At 50.1% G+C, this 14,129-nt stretch overlaps 3 protein-coding genes across 3 annotated transcripts in view; 2 read left to right on the plus strand and 1 right to left on the minus strand.

Moving 5' to 3' along the window:
* ANAPC15 (anaphase promoting complex subunit 15) overlaps positions 1 to 14,129 on the minus strand; it is a 416,731-nt gene that overhangs the window by 59,537 nt on the left and 343,065 nt on the right. The gene's annotated exons all lie outside the window — the stretch shown is intronic.
* The window catches only part of LOC113451123 (phosphatidylinositol 3,4,5-trisphosphate 5-phosphatase 2), a 71,958-nt gene that overhangs the window by 33,723 nt on the left and 24,106 nt on the right, over positions 1 to 14,129 (plus strand). Inside the window, exons 10-16 of the mRNA XM_087936894.1 lie at positions 108 to 214; positions 3,229 to 3,331; positions 4,310 to 4,506; positions 6,198 to 6,315; positions 7,446 to 7,542; positions 8,121 to 8,259; positions 9,690 to 9,789. Coding sequence (XP_087793020.1) covers positions 108 to 214; positions 3,229 to 3,331; positions 4,310 to 4,506; positions 6,198 to 6,315; positions 7,446 to 7,542; positions 8,121 to 8,259; positions 9,690 to 9,789 — 861 coding nt within the window. The remainder of the gene's footprint in view (positions 1 to 107; positions 215 to 3,228; positions 3,332 to 4,309; positions 4,507 to 6,197; positions 6,316 to 7,445; positions 7,543 to 8,120; positions 8,260 to 9,689; positions 9,790 to 14,129) is intronic.
* LOC148125209 (phosphatidylinositol 3,4,5-trisphosphate 5-phosphatase 2-like) lies at positions 11,139 to 13,211 on the plus strand. The gene is made up of 3 exons (XM_087936892.1): positions 11,139 to 11,289; positions 12,414 to 12,506; positions 13,080 to 13,211. Exons 1-3 carry the CDS (start codon positions 11,157 to 11,159, stop codon positions 13,136 to 13,138), a joined length of 285 nt encoding a protein of 94 aa, XP_087793018.1. The 5' UTR covers positions 11,139 to 11,156; the 3' UTR covers positions 13,139 to 13,211.

Here is a 14,129-nt window from a genome sequence, read left to right on the forward strand (position 1 = left end):
CCTGTCCGGCGAGCCCCCGGGAGGGGGAATGGTTCAATGGGAAAGAGGGGTTTGTGTTTCTTCATCACCCACCCCTCCTCCTCCTCCTCCCCCCTCTCCTCCCCCAGTCCGCCAGCTGATCAAATCCCAGCGGGTGCAAAATAAACTGGGGATCGTCTTTGAGAAAGAGAAGGACAAGACGCAGCGGAAGGACTTCGTCTTCGTCAGCGCCAGGGTGAGTTTGGATGCCCTCGATAAAGGGGAATATTTGTAGCTCAGGGTCGAACGGTGAGGGTCCCCGGTGCTCCCTGAGCTGGGTGGTTTTCTGGCAGACGTTTCACGACCCAACTAGGGAACATCCTCAGTGCTAGTCCTGCTTCTCCGTCTCTTCCTCCCCCTGTTGGAAACTCAACTCAAAGCCCACAAATCGTTGAAAACGAAGAGGATTTATTAAAAAGAAACTAGAGGCCGTTTGCAAAGCGCCGGTGGTCTTTTAGAACCTCAAGAAAGAGGTTCAAATCGTGCTGGAATGAGTAAATTGACATTTGAAATCAGAGAACAAGAAGATAAACAATTTTATGAAGTTTGGGATCTTTTTTTAATCAATGGTTAGATAATAAAACATAATAATAGAATATTCAGATTTAGCATAAAAAAAATTTTTTTTCCTTTTTTTTTCTTGATATTATTTTTATAAAACATTATCAAGATAGATTTGGTATGATCTTATGATTTATTGCAAAATAAACCAAGTAAACTATAGTTATCTCGTTAAAGTGTGAATTCACAAAATTATAGATAAATGATTTTTTTAGTGATGATATTAGGTTATACAATTATTGATTGATAATATGAGCTATTATGTAATATATTAGTGACTAGGAAATGGATGCGCAAAAAAAAGTGGTAAACCAATCGATGCACTGTTTGTAAATTTATGAAGAAGGATGATATTTTTATGTTTCATGTGGTATGTCTATGTTGTTTTGTTGTTAAAATAAAAAAAAAAATTTTTTTTTAAAAGAAAGAGGTTCAAATCCAAAGCCACACCTTTCGAACCTCAAAACATCCTTTTATAGACAGTTTCATCGCCTCGCCCAAGTTCCCTCCTTCTTTGAGGCTCATTCCCTCCCCAGTTGAGCTGCGTTGGATTTTGCCCTCAGGTGTTGCAGCTCATCCTAGGATGCTCCAGGGAGCATGGCCTCCTTCCCTTATGTTCCTCCTCCGTACCTCTTACTTTGGCTGCCCACGTCGCCTCTTTCCTTAGCGTTAAGGAACGTAGCATCCCCTCATCAGGGCCTCTTTCTAAGCTTACCATATGCTACCATTTTCCCAAAGAGATTATAACAACAATCCCACCCACCCCCGACCCCGAAAATAATAATATAAAAGGCACATACATAAGATAAAAAATATATAAAAAGGCTTAACAATGGAGCGTGTCAAATTATAAAAGCAGAACACGAATGTACAGGGAGATATATTTCATTTGATAACAGATTAATAGGATTGGAAGGCACCCCGTAAGGTCATCTAGTCCAACCCGCATTTGTGAAACCTTTAAGCATCTTATGTACCATTTTATTTTTGAATTTACTTATTTCTAACACCCTCTCCTCCCCCACCCCCGGTAAACCCCACTCTCTTCTAGCACTGAGGATGTAACCAACTCGGGTCATGAAACGTCTGCAAGAAAACAGCCAAGCCTCTGAGACCCCACGCTCCTTCTCCTCCCCTCCCTTCTGGCACTGATGGTGTTCCCTACTTGGGTCATGAAACGCCTGCCGGAAAACAAGCAGGCTCTGAAAGCACCCAGGACCCCACCAGTCCCAGTGGGGTGGAAAGCGGACCCAAGGTCTCGGGCCGGGGTCTTCAAACCTGACAGCTTTAAGCCTTGTGGACTTCAACTCCCAGAATTCCTCCTCCAATCATGTTTAGCTCGGGAATTCTGGGAGTTGAAGTCCACAGGCCTTGAAGGCCCTTGCTCTATTGAGGTTGTTGAGCAAGGCAGTCATGTGGGCATTGCATTTAACGACCGTCTTGACTTGGGCAGGCTCCATTACGGTCCTAAGTCAAGGCCCACCTGTACAGATAGTCCTCGACTTAGAACAGTTCGTTTAGTGACCATTCAGAGTTACAACGGCATTGAAAAAAATGACAGGACCATTTTTCACATTTAACAACCGCAGCAAGCCTCCCCATGGTCGCTTGGCCACTGACTTGTATTTATGACGGGGGTCACAACGGGATCCCTTTTGGCGACCTTCTGACGAGCCAAAGTCAAGGGGGAAGCCGGATTCGCTTAACGACCGTGATTCTATCGGCACAACTGCATTGATTCACTTAACAACGGTGGCAAAAGCTTTTATCAAATGGGGGAAAAAACCTCACTTAGCAACCGTGTTATACTAACTTTAACAAGTGCAGCGGTCCACTGAACAACTGGGGCAAGCTGAAAAAAATCAAAAATGGTTACAGGAGATTACCAATGAAGAAATAGAATTAGAACCGAAATTATTTTTTTATTGGGGATATTCAGAAAGAAATATGGGAGGAATATAAAATATGTAATATTGCACATTTTAACTGCAGCCAGGATTGCCTATGTCCAAGGTTGGAAACACACATGTATACACCAGAGGAACCGATCGTTCCAAAAATAATGAGCTCTGCCGTGATGCACAAATTAACTTTGAGTTTACAAGACAAAGAGGAATCCGATTATTACAAGATGTGGGGAAAAATGGTATGATTGAATTGAGCAAAGACACATCCGTGGATAGATAAGTGGATTGTAAATAAATAGGGATAAGCACTAGATAAGGTCATGATTTATATCCGCGCAAATTCTATATATTTGTAAATAACGCACAAAACATTAGTATAAGGTGAACGTCACAAACCGTTGATCTTTATAAGATTGATATGTTTTTGTTTCTTTTTAAAACGATAAAAGATTAATAAAGTTTATTTTTTTTAAAAAAAAAGAACAACCGGGGCAAAACCCCGTTTAACCCCCGCCTCACTTTAGCGGCAGAAATTTTGGGCTCGATCTTGGTCGTAAGTCGAGGACCACCTGCATTTTTAAAATCTTTTAATGTCCTCCTTTCTAATGCCCGAAGGGTGAAGGGAGGAGGGGTGGGATGCCTTTTGGGGGTGTCCAGTTGTGACACCCGAAGTGGGGAGCTCTCGGGTGGGCTTGGCCTCCCCCAACCCCCTGGGGCTTTCTTGAGTATCCGTGTCCCCCAGAAACGAGAGGCCTTCTGCCAACTACTGCAGCTGATGAAGAACCGGCACTCCAGCCAGGACGAGCCGGACATGATCTCGGTCTTCATTGGCACCTGGAACATGGGTGAGCCCGTGTGTGTGTGTGTGTGTGTGTGTGTGTGTGTGTGTGCCTTCTGGAACCTTCTGGAAGATGTCTGGGGAGCTGTCTGGGCGGGAGGCCTGAGCCGGAACCCCTTCAGTGTCATCCCCCCCAGGAAAAGGAAGCCCCTTCGCCAAAGGCGGGGGCTCTTCAAACAGGGGCCCCTGGGGAGCTGGAGGGATTTTTTGGGGGAAGGCTTAGCCATAGAAATCCTAGGCTGGATCTTTTCTCCCGTTTTCTTTCTTTCTTTCTTTCTTTCTTTTTCTTTCTTTCTTTCTTTCTTTCTTTCTTTCTTTCTTTCTTTCCTCCTTCCATTTCTTTCTTTCCTCCTTTCTTTCTTCCATTTCTTCTTTCCTTCCTTCCTTCCTTTCTTTCCTCCTTTCTTCCATTTTCTTTTATTCCTTCCATTTTCTTCCTCCCCTTTCTCCTCTTTCTTTCTTTCTTTCTTTCTTTCTTTCTTTCTTTCTTTCTTTCTTTCTTTCTTTTTCTTTCTTTCTTTCTTTCTTTCTTTTTTCCATTTCTTCTTTCCTTCCTTCCTTCCTTTCTTTCCTCCTTTCTTCCATTTTCTTTATTCCTTCCATTTTCTTCCTCCCTTTCCTCCTTCCTCCCTCCCTTCCTTTTCCTTCCTTCCTCTCCTTCCTTCCTTCCTTCCTTCCTTCCTTCCTTCCTTCCTTCCTTCCTTTCTTTCTTTCTTTCTTTCTTTCTTTCTTTTTCTCTCTTTCTTCCTTCCTTCCTTCCTTCCTTCCTTCCTTCCTTCCTTCCTTCCTTCCTTCCTTCCTTCCTTCCTCCCTTCCTTCTCTTTTATTAAATCTATATGCTGCCCATCTCCATATCCAGAGCAACTCTGGGAAGGGTCACAGTGCAAATTTGGGCCTGAAGAGGAATGGAGCCCCCCTGTAGTTTCTCCGTCCTGAGCCCCATCCGGGACCCTCTAACCGGCCCCCTCCTCTCCCCCTCCCGCAGGCAGCGTCCCGCCGTCCAAGAACATCTCCTCCTGGTTTGCCTCGAAGGGGCTGGGCAAGACCCTGGACGAGATGACCGTCTCCATCCCGCACGACATCTACGTCTTCGGCACCCAAGAGAACTCCCAGGGGGACAAGGAATGGGTGGACGCCACGCGCAGCGCCCTCAAGGACTTCACGGAGATCGAGTACCGGCTGGTGGGTGCGCAGGTGTTGTGGGAGGGGCCCCCATCCTCCCCCGAGGGTCTCTCTTCTGACCCAGCTCTCCAAACACGGCAAACCCTGGTGTGAACTCAGACGATTCCTTTAATTAGGAGCCCCGGCAAAACGTTCCTCTTGCAGGCTCACAGGTCCGTCCGTCCGGGAGAGGAGGAGTTGTCTGCCACACCTCTTCATCTCCGCCCTCTGCCTTTTATCCCCAGAGCTGGGGAGGGGCTTCGCTAGCAGCGGTGGCTCTTCCGACCCAAGGGCCGGCCCATAGATCTCCACTGCTCTCCTCTCCTCTGCCTTCTGTGTATCCGCAGCTGTTCCTCCTTTTCTTCATCAGCCACTTCCAGACCTGGGGGCTGTTGAGGGCTGACGGACAGGACAGGCTCCGCCTCTGCCTCCCTCCCTCCCTCTCTCCCTCCCTCCCTCTCTCTCCCTCCCCCCCTCTCTCTCCCTCTCCCCTCTCTCTCTCCCTCCCTCCCTCTCTCTCTCTCTCTCTCTCTCTCCCTCCCTCCCTCCCTCTCTCTCCTCTCTCCCCCTCTCTCTCTCTCTCTGCCAGGTCCATTCCCTCTTCCCCCTCGGAGCTCTCAGGTTGCTCTGATGCTGACCCCGACTCTCACACCTCCTCCTCCTCCTCTGATCTGGCTGTTGGAAGGGCCGGAGGCTGACAGGCCACAACACTTTCTCTTATAAGTCTGCCTGGCCAGAAGATGAGGAGTATTCTGAGTAGTCAATTCATCACCACCCCCTGCCTTTTATCCCCAGAACCAGGGTGGGCCTTCACTAGCCGCAGTGGATCTTCCCCCTCGAGGACCGGCCCATAGATTTCCACTGCTCTCCTCTCCTCTGCCTTCTGCGCATCAGGCATTGGACCTGGCTGTTCCTCCTCTTCAGTATCAGCCCCCTCCAGGTCTGGGGGCTATTGACTCTCCATCTGAGGGCTGACGGACAGTTCAGGTGCTCTCCCTCCCTCCCTCTCTCTCTCTCCCTCTCTCAATCTCTCGTTTCATTCCCCCTCAAAGCTCTCGTCCCGAGGACCGGCCCATAGATTTCCACTGCTCTCCTCTCCTCTGCCTTCTGCGCATCAGGCACTGGACCCGGCTGTTCCTCCTCTTCCGCGTCGTCCCCCTCCAGACCTGGGGGCTGTTGAGGGCTGACGAACAGGACAGGCTCCGCCTCTGTCTCTCTCTCTCTCTCTCTCTGCCAGCTCCATCCCCTCTTCCCCCTTGGAGCTCCGAGGTTGCCCTGATGCGCCCGACTCCTCCTCCTCCTCCTCCTCCTCCTCTTCTGATTCGGCTGCTGGAGGGGCCAGGGGGCACAACAGTCTCTCTGTGGGTCAGCTGGTCCTTCACACCCTCTTTGGCTTCCCAGCCTGACGCATATAAATTGCGATGGGTTGTCTCGATCGCGGTTGTCTTTCCCACGCAACTTCGATTGGGAGGCAGTCCAAGTTCCCAGCATGCTGGAAAGTCCGCTCATGGAGCAGCCCCTGCGCCACCCTCCCTGGATGGATGGATGGATGCGGGTCTCAACGGGGTTCTGGCTGGGCATGGCAGACGGAATAACCCCGGAAATGCAGCAACAACACCAGCGAAGTCCTCTGGGGGAGGAAGCCACAGGGGGGTGGGGGTCCTCCTCTGTCCCCCCCCATTGACACCCCCCCGCCCCCGATGTCCCTCCAGATCGCCATGCAGTCCCTCTGGAACATCAAAATAGCCGTCCTGGTGAAGCCGGAGCACGAGAATCGGATCAGCCACGTTGGCACCTCCAGCGTCAAAACTGGCATCGCCAACACTCTGGGTAAGGAGCAGCCTTTCTCCCTTGTCAGGGCGACGGGCACCGCGTGCCAGGCCGGAGGGGTTCCAGGGCCGCCTCGGACCCCCTCCTGCAACTGTCAGGGGAGTAGCTTCATGAGAGCCAGCGTGGTCTAGAGGAGGGGTCTCCAACCATGGGCACTTTGAGCCTGGAGGACTTCAAGTCCCAGAATCCCCTGCTGGTTGGGGAATTCTGGGAGTTGAAGTCTGCCAGGCTTAAAGTGGCCAAGGCTGGAGACCCCTCCTCTAGACGTTTAAGGCACCTGGCTAGAAACTGGAAGGCAGAGAGTTCTAGTCTCGCCTTGACCTTGAAAGCCGGCCAGGTGACTTTGGGCCAGTCCCTCTCTCTGAAACCAACCCACCTCACGGGGTTGTTATGGAAAAGAACAAGAGGAGGAAGGTGTGTTGGACATGTTACCTTGAATTATTTGTAAAAATAATGAAGGCAGGTTAACAAATTAAATCTATCTATCTATCATCTCTATCATCTATCTATTATCTATCAATATCTCTATTTATCTATGTCTATCAATCCATCCATCCATCTCTGTCTGTTTATCTATTTACCTACCTATCTACCTCATCTATCTATCTATCTATCTATCTATCTATCTATCTATCTATCTATCTATCTATCTATCTATCTATCTCAATCATCCATCCATCCATCTCTGTCTGTCTGTCTGTCTGTCTACATATCTCTCTCTTTATCGTATCTATCTATCATATATTTATATCTATCTATCTATCTATCTATCTATCTATCTATCTATCTATCTATCTATCTATATCTATCTCAATCATCCATCCATCTACCTACCTACATCTCTCTCTCTCCCATATTGATCTATATCTATCTATCTATCTATCTATCTATCTATCTATCTATCTATCTATCTATCTATCCATCCATCCATCCATCCATCCATCATATCTCTCTCTCCCTCTCTCTCCCTCTCTCTCTCTCTCTCTCTCTCTCTCTCCTGGGAGCTGAAGCCTTTTCCAGACCACCTTCATGCCAGGCCAATGGAACGAAGACACGAAATCCGTGGCCTGGGGCATCTCGGCTGTTTCTTGCCACGAAGCCACAGGCCGCCTCTCCCATTTGCTCCGCAGGCAACAAAGGGGCCGTCGGGGTCTCCTTCATGTTCAACGGCACCTCCTTCGGCTTCGTCAATTGCCACCTCACCTCCGGTAACGAGAAGACGGCCAGGTGAGCCCCCTCCCCACCCCAATCACAGTGCGGGGGGGCTGAGCCTGGGGGGGTCTCCCCGAGGGGGAGTCGAAGCCGCTTCCAATTCCCATGACAGGCGGAAGCCTCCCTGCGCTGAGCAGGCCCTTGCACCAAACCCCAAAGGTGTAGATTCACACGACACAGTTAGCAGGAGGACAGGTAATCCTCGACTTAGGACCACAACTGAACCCCAGATATCTGTTGCTAAGTGAGACGGCCATTAAGTGAGTTTTGCCCCATTTTACAACCTTTCTCGCCACAGTCATTGTCCTTCTGACAAGCAGTGGGAAAGCCAGATCCACTTAAATAACAAGTTGCCGACTAAACACCTACAGTGATTCACTTAGCAACGGTGGCAAGAAAGGTCGTAGAACGGGGTGAAATTCGCCTGACAAGCATTTCGCTTAGCAGTGGAAATTTTGGACTCCCTTCCGGTCCTAAGTCGAGGACAGATAACAGATAATCACAGAGTTGGAAGGGACCTTGTAGGTCATCTAGTCCAACCCCCCGCTAGAGCCTGTGAAGCCCTGCCTCCAGCCTCCCCTTTTGCCTTCCAGGAGGAACCAGAATTACCTGGACATCCTGCGCCTTTTGGCCCTGGGTGACAAGCAGCTGAGCTCCTTCGACATCTCCCTCCGCTTCACCCACCTCTTCTGGTTTGGGGACCTCAATTACCGTCTGGACATGGACATCCAGGTGAGGACCACAGTGGGTGGTGGGCTGTGTTGAGGAGGTGATGCTGCCCTGAGCATGGGCAGAGGACCGCCGCTCCCTTGTCACAGAGGCCGTGGGAATCCAGGCTGGGTCTGCCTGAAATGGGGAGAGTTTGGCTGACCAGGAGAACTTTTGACCCACCGTGTCAAAATATATATATAGTCGCCAGCTGTCACACACCCCGACCCCAAAACCAAACAAGTTGACACACGCCAAGAACACAGAGCCAGACCCCAAACTCAAAGCCAGACTAAAACCCAGAATGCTACATCGCGGCCACCCGCTCAGGAGATCACATCAGAAAACTCAGGAAATTACACTCCAAGAACTCAAGAAGTTGTAACACAGCAAATGACCCAGGATATCACAGCACGAGACCAAGGACACCGCAGCAATAAGTCTCACAAGGTCATTGCACAACCCATTACCCAGGCCGTTAAAACACGAGAGGCTAATGGAAAAAAAGATCACTACAAAACAAACAACCCAGGAGATTACAGCACAAGATCCAGGATATCTCCACAACGAAACTCACAAGGCCATCACACAGCCCATTACACCAACATCAACTCCATCAACCAATCAAGAGGCAGCAGCGCAGCCAACCAGCCCAGCACATCAGCCCCCGCCCCCTCCAGTATTTATAGAGAGACGGCAGCTCCGATCACACACTGCTTGCACAGGCACGAAGCGGAAAGCACCAGCCTGAGGATGGCGAGTGGGACCTCGCCAAAACGTCGCCAAGATATGCTTAATCTTACACGGGAAAAGACCCGAACACACCTAGACCTACTGACGTGGGAAAATACCCGAACAAAGCTGAATACCATACACACACACACACACACACACACACACATACACACATACATACATACACATATATACATACACACACATATATATATACACACATACATACATACACATATATACATACACACACACACACACACACACATATATATATATATATACACACATACATACATACACATATATACATACACACACACACATATATGCTCCTTTGGTCTTTTTAGTTGCCAGCACAAAGGAAGGTTGGGGGGGAAAGCAGTGCATTCCTTAAATGCTTCAGGTAATTGCTAGGTAGCTGAAGCTGTTGGCGCGCAAGATTATTACTGGAGAGCCTGATTGATGGCTCTTGGCTATGGATGTGTCCCATTGGAGAATATACATCCAGGGGTGGGGGGAAGACCAGGGTCAAGGGGAAATGAATGGTGGTCTTAGCATCAGCTGCACCCAGGTAACACCAACATGGCCACTCCGAATAAATCAGTGTTTTTACTCTGAGCGATGCGGCTAGAGACTTAGGATTGGAATGGGGGTGGATTTGTTGGAGCCCGACACATGGATGGAAAGGGACCCCTTTCCCTTTTTCTCCCCTCTAGGAAATCCTCAACTACATCAACCGCAAGGAGTTTGAGCCCCTCCTCAAAGTGGACCAGCTCAACCTGGAGAAGGAGAAACACAAGATCTTCCTGCGATTCAGTGAGCCGCCAGTCCCACCTCAGGGGCCCCTCCTTGCTCTCCACAGAGGAGAACCTTTGTAGCTCAGGGTTGAACTACGGGGTCCTTTGGGGGTCTCAGAGCTGGGTGATCTCCCTGCAAGACGCTTCGTGACCCAAGTAGGGAACGTCATCAGCTAGGAGGGAGGAAGTTTGCAGGGAGGAGGAGGAGGAGGACTGTGGGGTCCTTGGTGCTCTCTGAGCTTGGCTGTTTTCTTGTGGACGTTTCATAACCCAATTAGGAACATCATCAGTGGAAGAAGGAAGTGGGATTTCCTCAGTCCTGCTATGGGGGATCCTAGGACCTCCAATTTTGTGGGGAAGGTCCATGTTTGGGAGTCAAAATGGTTGCAAACAGCAGCTCTTCTGCACCCAGGTGTGAAACCAAGTGATTCCCTCCCCTGAAAAGGAACACGAGTGTCTTTCTAGCAAAATCCTGCTCCTCCACCCAGGGTAGGATTCTACCAGTTCACACCTATTTGCTAGAACCAGTTGTTAACATTCTAAGCAGTTTGGAGAACTTGGTTGTTAGAGGAAATTAACTGCTCTCTCTCCTCTGCCTTCTGCGCATCAGGCATTGGACCTGGCTGTTCCTCTTCAGTATCAGCCCTCCAGGTCTGGGGCTGGCTATTGACTCTCCATCTGAGGGCTGACGGACAGTTCAGGTGCTCTCCCTCCCTCCCTCTCTCTCTCTCCCTCTCTCAATCTCTCGTTTCATTCCCCTCAAAGCTCTCGTCCGAGGACCGGCCCATAGATTTCCACTGCTCTCCTCTCCTCTGCCTTCTGCGCATCAGGCAGGCTGTTCCTCCTCTTCCGCGTCGTCCCCCTCCAGACCTGGGGGCTGTTGAGGACAACAGGCTCCGCCTCTGTCTCTCTCTCTCTCTCTCTCTGCCAGCTCCATCCCCTGTTCCCCCTTGGAGCTCGAGGTTGCCCTGATGCGCCCGACTCCTCCTCCTCTCCTCCTCCTCCTCTTCTGATTCGGCTGCTGGAGGGGCCAGGGGGCACAACAGTCTCTCTGTGGGTCAGCTGGTCCTTCACACCCTCTTTGGCTTCCCAGCCTGACGCATATAAATTGCGATGGGTTGTCTCGATCGCGATTTGTCTTTCCCACGCAACTTCGATTGGGAGGCAGTCCAAGTTCCCAGCATGCTGGAAAGTCCGCTCATGGAGCAGCCCCTGCGCCACCCTCCCTGGATGGATGGATGGATGCGGGTCTCAGCGGGGTTCTGGCTGGGCATGGCAGGCGGAATAACCCCGGAAATGCAGCAACAACACCAGCGAAGTCCTCTGGGGAGGAAGCCACAGGGGGTGGGGGTCCTCCTCTGTCCCCCATTGACACCCCCGCCCCCGATGTCCCTCCAGATCGCCATGCAGTCCCTCTGGAACATCAAAATAGCGCGTCCTGGTGAAGCCGGAGCACGAGAATCGGATCAGCCACGTTGGCACCTCCAGCGTCGTCAAACTGGCATCGCCAACACTCTGGGTAAGGAGCAGCCTTTCTCCCTTGTCAGGGCGACGGGCACCGCTAGTACCCAGGCCGGAGGGGTTCCAGGGCCGCCTCGGACCCCCTCCTGCAACTGTCAGGGGAGTAGCTTCATGAGCCAGCGTGGTCTAGAGGAGGGTCTCCAACCATGGGCACTTTGAGCCTGGAGGACTTCAAGTCCCAGAGATCCCCTGCTGGTTGGGGAATTCTGGGAGTTGAAGTCTGCCAGGCTTAAAGTGGCCAAGGCTGAGACCCCTCCTCTAGACGTTTAAGGCACCTGGCTAGAAACTGGAAGGCAGAGAGTTCTAGTCTCGCCTTGACCTTGAAAGCCGGCCAGGTGACTTTGGGCCAGTCCTCTCTCTGAAACCAACCCACCTCACGGGGTTGTTATGGAAAAGAACAAGAGGAGGAAGGTGTGTTGGACATGTTACCTTGAATTATTTGTAAAAATAATGAAGGCAGGTTAACAAATTAAATCTATCTATCTATCATCTCTATCATCTATCTATTATCTATCAATATCTCTATTTATCTATGTCTATCAATCCATCCATCCATCTCTGTCTGTTTATCTATTTACCTACCTATCTACCTCATCTATCTATCTATCTATCTATCTATCTATCTATCTATCTATCTATCTATCTATCTATCTATCTATCTCAATCATCCATCCATCCATCTCTGTCTGTCTGTCTGTCTGTCTACATATCTCTCTCTTTATCGTATCTATCTATCATATATTTATATCTATCTATCTATCTATCTATCTATCTATCTATCTATCTATCTATCTATCTATATCTATCTCAATCATCCATCCATCTACCTACCTACATCTCTCTCTCCCATATTGATCTATATCTATCTATCTATCTATCTATCTATCTATCTATCTATCTATCTATCTATCCATCCATCCATCCATCCATCCATCATATCTCTCTCCCTCTCTCTCCCTCTCTCTCTCTCTCTCTCTCTCTCTCTCTCTCCTGGGAGCTGAAGCCTTTTCAGACCACCTTCATGCCAGGCCAATGGAGCGAAGACACGAAATCCGTGGCCTGGGGCATCTCGGCTGTTTCTTGCCACGAAGCCACAGGCCGCCTCTCCCATTTGCTCCGCAGGCAACAAAGGGGCCGTCGGGGTCTCCTTCATGTTCAACGGCACCTCCTTGGCCGTCAGTGCCACCTCACCTCCGGTAACGAGAAGACGGCCAGGTGAGCCCCTCCCCACCCCAATCACAGTGCGGGGGGCTGAGCCTGGGGGGGTCTCCCGAGGGGGAGTCGAAGCCGCTTCAATTCCCATGACAGGCGGAAGCCTCCTGCGCTGAGCAGGCCCTTGCACCAAACCCCAAAGGTGTAGATTCACACGACACAGTTAGCAGGAGGACAGGTAATCCTCGACTTAGGACCACAACTGAACCCCAGATATCTGTTGCTAAGTGAGGCGGCCATTAAGTGAGTTTTGCCCCATTTTACAACCTTTCGCGCCACAGTCATTGTCCTTCTGACAAGCAGTGGGAAAGCCAGATCCACTTAAATAACAAGTTGCCGACTAAACACCTACAGTGATTCACTTAGCAACGGTGGCAAGAAAGGTCGTAGAACGGGGTGAAATTCGCCTGACAAGCATTTCGCTTAGCAGTGGAAATTTTGGACTCCCTTCCGGTCCTAAGTCGAGGACAGATAACAGATAATCACAGAGTTGGAAGGGACCTTGTAGGTCATCTAGTCCAACCCCCCGCTAGAGCCTGTGAAGCCCTGCCTCCAGCCTCCCCTTTTGCCTTCCAGGAGGAACCAGAATTACCTGGACATCCTGCGCCTTTTGGCCCTGGGTGACAAGCAGCTGAGCTCCTTCGACATCTCCCTCCGCTTCACCCACCTCTTCTGGTTTGGGGACCTCAATTACCGTCTGGACATGGACATCCAGGTGAGGACCACAGTGGGTGGTGGGCTGTGTTGAGGAGGTGATGCTGCCCCTGAGCATGGGCAGAGGACCGCCGCTCCCTTGTCACAGAGGCCGTGGGAATCCAGGCTGGGTCTGCCTGAAATGGGGAGAGTTTGGCTGACCAGGAGAACTTTTGACCCACCGTGTCAAAATATATATATAGTCGCCAGCTGTCACACACCCGACCCCAAAACCAAACAAGTTGACACACGCCAAGAACACAGAGCCAGACCCCAAACTCAAAGCCAGACTAAAACCCAGAATGCTACATCGCGGCCACCCGCTCAGGAGATCACATCAGAAAACTCAGGAAATTACACTCCAAGAACTCAAGAAGTTGTAACACAGCAAATGACCCAGGATATCACAGCACGAGACCAAGGACACCGCAGCAATAAGTCTCACAAGGTCATTGCACAACCCATTACCCAGGCCGTTAAAACACGAGAGGCTAATGGAAAAAAAGATCACTACAAAACAAACAACCCAGGAGATTACAGCACAAGATCCAGGATATCTCCACAACGAAACTCACAAGGCCATCACACAGCCCATTACACCAACATCAACTCCATCAACCAATCAAGAGGCAGCAGCGCAGCCAACCAGCCCAGCACATCAGCCCCGCCCCTCCAGTATTTATAGAGAGACGGCAGCTCCGATCACACACTGCTTGCACAGGCACGAAGCGGAAAGCACCAGCCTGAGGATGGCGAGTGGGACCTCGCCAAAACGTCGCCAAGATATGCTTAATCTTACACGGGAAAAGACCCGAACACACCTAGACCTACTGACGTGGGAAAATACCGAACAAAGCTGAATACCATACACACACACACACACACACACACACACATACACACATACATACATACACATATATACATACACAC

This window comes from Pseudonaja textilis, chromosome 7, assembly GCF_049901715.1.
Source record: "Pseudonaja textilis isolate UNSWEBS1 chromosome 7, rPseTex1.2, whole genome shotgun sequence".
In the NCBI taxonomy this organism is placed as follows: Eukaryota; Metazoa; Chordata; class Lepidosauria; order Squamata; family Elapidae; genus Pseudonaja; species Pseudonaja textilis.